Here is a 6,941-nt window from a genome sequence, read left to right as displayed (position 1 = left end):
CTGACCCCCAGACATCCTAGCATGCCACCGTTTTCTTCGTGAATCCACCGGAATTTTATCCCACACACACAAAAAAGGGAAGGAGGGGAGAATGGAGTAAATTCCCATTTTACACGGGAGTACATTCCCATTTCACAGAGGCACTGGAACATCTCCTGTTCGGTTTTTCCCTTCATGTGGACCCGGACTTATATATCCGATATTACTCTCACACCCACAAGTCGATTTAAGCCCAGGTATTATTCCTAGAGCAACACTCTGGTTGTTTTTCGCGTTAATATTCACACGTGGTGCGAACAGCTCCCGAGGCTCAGCAAAGAATCCCTTATTGCCGAATCCTGTGCACATTTACTTGGAGGCAAGTCCCACGGAGTTCAATGGGACGTCCACCCAGTTACGTTTCCACAGGATTGCACCCACAGTGTTAAGCTTTTTTTTTTTTTAACAAAAAGAGATTGGAACCTTCAGAGAAGTAGCTGCTGTTAGAGTTAAAAAATAGCTCGTTTTGAAATTTTTGGGTAAAGTTGCCTGGGTCACCCTACAGGTACCTTTTGTTTTGTTATCTGCAACTCTCGGGGGGGGGAGAAGAGTCTCCTATAAGCAATCCCGCTTCTTCAGATATGAGAAGCCTGCAAAGGACAACCGAAATGAACGGCCTGTTCCACTTCTCGCCTCCCCCCCCCGCCGCCTTCAATAACAAAGGACGGATCAATCTCAAACATTTTTTATTTGCTAGGATTACAAATTTCTCCTCGATTCGTTCAGGGAAATGGAAATTTGGGGTTTCCTCCGTTACCGATAAACAAGAGGTGTTTTTCTATTACCCTTCGTTTCCCAGAACATAAGCAATTTTAGTCAGACTACAGTATTTCCTTTAATATCATGTCGCTGTCAAAACACTGTTCCTGTTTTCTTTCACTTTTGACAGCTGAGCTTTCTTAAATACACCTAGATCGGAACCCCTTGTACTAAATAGTAAACCTCGGATTGGAGCAATCTTCCATTATATTGCAGCTAGGATTTAAGCAATATAGATCAAGCAGAACAGAGCCCAGAAAAGAAAAATGTCATACAGCAATTAAAAAAAAGTTCATTTCAAAAATACTCACCTAGGGGCCCTTTGTCTTTTTCTCCTCCAGTCTGTGTTTAATGGCAGAAATTAGGCACAAAGGATTATTTAAAATGCTACCAGTTTTTTTTGGTTATGCAAATACAAAGGGGGGGGATGTATTGCTGCCACCCAAACAATCTTATGCTTGGGAGTTCTCTGTCTCAATAAATTGGGAATATCACAGCAGATTTAGGAACCCTGGTGGATTAAAGTGGAACAAAAATTACAACCAAATGTGGACACCATGACTCCCCTAATTGAAGACAAAGTGCTTAGAACATAGTAATACCTCAACTTGATATTCATATATTTCTACTCTACCCCCTCTTCTGTTGTAAACTGAGTATTAGTAAAATGAAACATTAAATTTGCAGCTCAGACTCATTAACATGCTAAAGTTTCAAGCAATATGTTTTTGCCAATATACTTGAAATTATGGGGGAAGGCAGTGCCACTCAAACCCTCTTCTGCTTAGACTATGCTTTAAGAACTCTTGCTGCACCATCCAGACTGACACCAATTCTTGCCTTCATCTATCCCCCTCATGGTGCTGCCAGGAGCAGGTTGCTTTATCCTGCTGCTTGGGGAAAAGGCATTTTGCAAAGACAGTAAAACACAGCTCTTCAATTTGATGTTTTGCCATTGGGATGTGGATTGCACTTCCCCCCAATATAATAATCAGTAATGGAAGGTTGTACTATGATGTCACTTCCAGTAAGAACCAGTTGACATGAAGCTCTAGCATGTATATTCTACACATGGTGGGTATGGGAGAAAGCCTTTGACTCCATTTCCCCCTGCCCTGAGGGCAGAACATGTGCAGTGCAAGCCCAAGCATATTTATTATGTTAAGTCTTGCTGGTTACATTTGCACACAATAGGCTAGACTTTCTGGCTTATTGCAGACAACCAGCATGGTGTGCACATTGCCTGATCACCCCTTCCCTGGCCAAGCGGAACAAACCTTTCACTTTTCATGAACAGGGATAGTGGCTTGTTGCTTCCACAAGTCACAATCAGCAAGCGAACAAGTTATGGCTTTAGGTTGGCTAGTGATCATGGCTTGTTAGGGAGCAACAAACTACAGTGTTTGGTTTGGATATAACAGGAAGCCATGGTTTTCTGTTTTTTTGTTCCGCTTAAGCTAGGGAAGAAAAGACCAGGCAGCATGAACTGTCTTATATGTGTGAATGCAGCCACTCAACTCCCTTGAAAATGTACTCAGGATTGTAGCCTTTGTCAAAACCATGACTTATTCAAACAGACCCCGCTTGCACTATATTGCCTATCTACTGAAGGAATGGGGACATGATGGACGGACAAGGCCCAGTAATGTGTGCATGTGTATGTATCTGAGGCTTGCTTTTAGCCCAGTTCAGATTAGCCTTGTTTTTTGGATTTTAATTTTTTTGTCTTCTTGTGTTTTGTATTATTTGTTGGTTTTAAATTGTATTTATGTTATTGTGTTTATTAGTTTTACTCATATTTTTGTATGCCACCCTGGAATCTTGGTGAAGGGTGGTTAACAAATATTTTAAATAAATAAATTGGCTTATTTAGCTGAGATACATGAGCTGTGATTAAACTCTCTGATTAACCATAGTTTTTGTTCAAACCAGGAAACTATGGTTACCAAGCTCAGAAGAAATCAGGATATTAAACCAATTTCAACATGTGATTTAATGTCCTGTCTTATTCTGAAACTGGTAACCATAGTTTCCCAGTTTGGATGAAACAGGAAGCTATGGTTAATTAGTGAACTTCTTTGATTGCTGTGTGCCACAAAGGAAGGAGCAAACAGGCTGTATGCATGGATGGGCAAAGGTTTATACATATCTCAGCTTAATAAACTAAGATATGATTATACCAATGTGATCAATGTGTACCACTATTTGTAGCATGAGATCAGAAGAGAGAACTTTAACTTGTCATCAGTAAAGACTAAGTGAAAACAATCTTTCCACTCCTCTCTCCATTCCCAATAATTTTGTTGTGGAACACATATTAGGCTGCAATCCAGTACACATTTACCTGGGAGTAAGTCCCATTGACCCCAATGGAGCTTACTTCTGAGTATACGTATTGGATTGCAGCCTTAATCAAATCAATTATTTATAAATAAGTACTTTATATTCAGGCTAGGACCCTGAATGCAGAACATTTTTCTCTAAGGTGTAATTTTCTTTCTTTGTGGGCCAATAGAAGGAGATTTCATAAGTAGGGGAGAATTAACATTGTTGTATTCCTTGTTCCCAAAATTCCACCTACCTATATGCAGAAATTACTTGCATTTTAGTACCACAGTGTTGATTTAATTTATCTATGGTTGCAATCGTATGAATAAGCCTCATTGTAAAACAGTGGAACTTGCTTCTGAGTAAACATGCATAGGTCTGAACTGTAAAGTATTTATTATAATTGCTTTAATATTTTCTGTATTGTATAGGTATTATGTTAAGTATTTACATAGATTGTTATGTTCCGTGTTGTAAACCACCTTGGGGTCTCTTGACGAAGGGTGATATATAATTGGAATATAGTTAGTAAGTTAATAAATATGAAAGATCATATGGATAGAGTAATTCTGTAGCTTAGTTTTATTTTTAGTAGTTTTTTAAAAAAATCTAATTAAATAAAATAGAGTACTTGGATAGCTGTTTATAATTGAGATATCAGGAATCTATCCCGAATATTAACAGCTAAAATCCTGTCCACAGTCATCCTCTACATTAAAGTCAGCCCCGGGGTTGATAACCTAAAACCTAGGGGTAGCATGGGATAGAAAATATAAATATACACATGCTTCCTTTACCACTTACATAAAACACACATACATTTTCAGTGGTAGACATTAATATTACACATATGTCTGATAACATGTTAAGGCATTTATAACCTTATGCTGCAAACTCAATCTTTGATGTGCTTTTCTAGATTATTATTGGTAACAAGTACAAGTTTATATCTCTTCTTCCCAGGAAATAAAACCTTCTTCCAATCATGATTAAAAACACAAAGGCCTAACAAAAAATCAAAAATGAAATATTTATTACCGCATTTTGTGACTTTAACACCTTTTTTTAAAACATAACGTCACAGTCCTCATACAAGTATTTTAATGTAAATTCTGACAAAGCTTAAAGGTAACAGCATTTTTTTTCTAGTGAGGAACACGTGCTGAGAAAGGAAGAATTCATGGACATACAATACCAATTCCACAGCAGATCTGATACTAGCAAAAACATTCTTTTTTTTTCAATTGAGGTAAACACATAGAATATCTAACATGAAACAATTAATAGACCGAACTCTGTACGAAGTTTGTTACAGTATTCTCTTGCTTTTTCCCAAGCTCTGAGTTCATGATAATGTTCCAGGTTTGGTGCAAAGACCATTAATATCTTCTTTTGTTGAGGAAAGCTGCCCAACCTTCAGATTTGTCTTGTCCCAAGCCAAGGCTCAGAACCTCTGGAAGAAGGCTCCTGCTCTGTCCTTTTAAATTTTCACTGGCAAGCTCTTTGAAAAAAAGTGAGTCCAAAAATATATTGGGCTTATGAAGCACAAACTATAAAATATCTGTTTGAAACTAAAGGACACATTTATGAAGGAACAAAACCAGGGGATGGCAAGGCCTTCTTGGAACTGTCTTCTGAGTGATGAGAGACCCAGCAAGACTTTATCTTCATCTCCAGGGTAAGTTCTTTTCCCACTGGTCAAAACAGGTCTGAAATATACTGTTGTCTTTCATGGATAGTGACTTCACTGCTGAACCAAAACAGTCATTCTTTTGGGAACAACACACATAGTGTGGAAAACAAGGATGTTTTTTCTCCTTCTAAAACTATTTGAGGCAACATAACGGAGTGATCAACAGAAATATACAAGTTAACTTAGTTCCTATGTTTATATACTACAGTAGTTATAACTCTTGGAGTCTTTTTCCCCCCCAGAGGATCTTTACATGGACATTTTGTTTTCAGTGAGCCCATGATTTCACATTTGTGTTCTTGTTTCCATTGGTCCTCTGTTGTTGATGAAAAATGACAAAAGTAAAAAATAATCACAGCTGTCTGGAATTGTGTATTAAGTGTCAACATCTGGTCAAAGTTCAAAAGTCTTAAAATAGTTCTTTTTCTTCCCTTGAGTTTCTTTATACTATTGGGCATGAATGTCCATAAGCTGTCCACCGACACTGGGATCTACAGAATTTAACATGGTGGGGCTCTGTGCTGATATGGTCATTCCAGGATGGGTAGGGGGTCCTCCGTGCATCATCATGGCTGGGTGATGGGGGTGACTTGGCAAATATGAATGGATTGGGGGTCCATGTCTTAACTGAGTAGGGTGAGGGGTCATCTGGGGAGGAGTGTAACTTGGCTGTGTCATACTCATACCCATAGGACCACCCTGAGATATGTAGTCCCCTGGTATGCCTTGCAAACCTAGACAGAAAGGGAAATTAATTAGGTCAAATTCCTGAACATTTTTTTTTCCAATTTCACCCTCCTAAAAAGAACTGAAAAAACAACAGACACTGCAAATACTCTGTCTAAATTTAGCTGTAGTTTCTTGCCAATGTTTACACACTTTCAAATTCTAGTTTGCATTTGATTTGAACATTCAGTGGGATAATGCACATAGCTAAACTAAATATTGAAGACAACCAAGTGTCATCAAATGTAAGAATATTTTAAAAATACTAGTAACTGGATTTCTATCATAAATCTGATGTGGATGTATTCTGTAAGCAAAAACCTGTCAACCGAACATAAATATCAGATTTGCTTTTCTTTGGTTATTTTGAAAAATGTACAACACTCTGTCTTGCCCTTGTTTCACATACAGAATTTCCATTAAAACTTTGCATCTGAATCAATAGGCAGGGAAAAATGATTACATAATAAAACCTTGGGAACTCAAGGTGCTTTGCAGAAGGTATTTTTCCTACATTAATTTCACCTTTATGTAAGGAACTAAACATGTGTGATGAGAGGATTACACTGCCATTTGTAAAGAACACACATGTGCATACTCTGTCATGTGTACACTTTTTGTACACATTTGTTTCTGTGCAGGTAGGTTATCTGTGTAGTGAAAACATTTTCTGTGAATTTATAGGGAAAAGCCTGACCACATAAGACTCTGAAAGCTTCCTTCTCATATTAAAATCAGTGGCAGCTGAAGATGTACAGTATTTAAAATGGTTAGGTCTGAAAATATATTTGTCTGTAGATTAGGGAGAATTTTCCAATCCTATTATGACATTATAGACCAAAGTCCTGCTTCTTTGAGACCTGTTGATGTTGGAGAGGCTGCTTAAGTAATGCATGAAGGAAGATTTTATAACTGTGCTGCAATCCACAAACCAGTTCAATCAGAATAGCTGATCTGAACCAGATTTATCCCCCATTCTATTTAACATCGCCAAGTTGATTTAACACCCAAGTAGACTAAATTAAACCATTTTCTGGCAGTTTTCTATTTATCAAACAGTTCAACTTTTTCTAAAAAAATGAAGCCCCTGTCAAATTCACCTGTTTAAAACTCATGGGAGCTACATAAACCCACAAAAAGTTTATATCATTCGTGTTGAGGATCCCTGATATAAAAGCTTTAGTTTAAGAATTACACATTAATTACAGGAAGATATCCACTTCCACGTGACATCTTCAAAATATTCATTCATTTCTGATAACACATTTTCTTTCTTCCTAAGAAACGTGGCAATAACTGGGCTCAGTGTCTTGAATATAATTTTAAATAAATGTGAAATACACATAAGAAGCCTTGAGATCAGGATTGTTCTGCCTGTGCCATGTTAACCCCCAAA

The 6,941-nt window shown here is 37.7% G+C and overlaps 1 protein-coding gene across 6 annotated transcripts in view; it reads right to left on the bottom strand.

Annotated features, from left to right (window-relative positions):
- Positions 1–4,137: 4,137 nt before the first annotated feature.
- MEIS2 (Meis homeobox 2) overlaps positions 4,138–6,941 on the bottom strand; it is a 337,285-nt gene continuing 334,481 nt past the window's right edge. For 5 of the 6 annotated variants that reach the window (XM_061611506.1, XM_061611507.1, XM_061611509.1 and 2 more), the window contains one exon: positions 5,464–5,553. Coding sequence is in view for 1 of the 6 variants with exons in the window: in XM_061611512.1 (XP_061467496.1) it covers positions 5,267–5,553 (287 nt within the window). In the remaining 5 variants the exon portion in view is untranslated. Of the gene's footprint in view, positions 5,554–6,941 lie in introns of all 6 variants that reach the window. The other variant, XM_061611512.1, reaches the window with a different exon arrangement.

The sequence above is a fragment of the Rhineura floridana genome, chromosome 2 (assembly GCF_030035675.1).
Source record: "Rhineura floridana isolate rRhiFlo1 chromosome 2, rRhiFlo1.hap2, whole genome shotgun sequence".
Lineage (NCBI taxonomy): Eukaryota > Metazoa > Chordata > Lepidosauria > Squamata > Rhineuridae > Rhineura > Rhineura floridana.
Note: the sequence above shows the minus strand (reverse complement) of the source record. Positions and strands in the feature narration are given on the sequence as shown.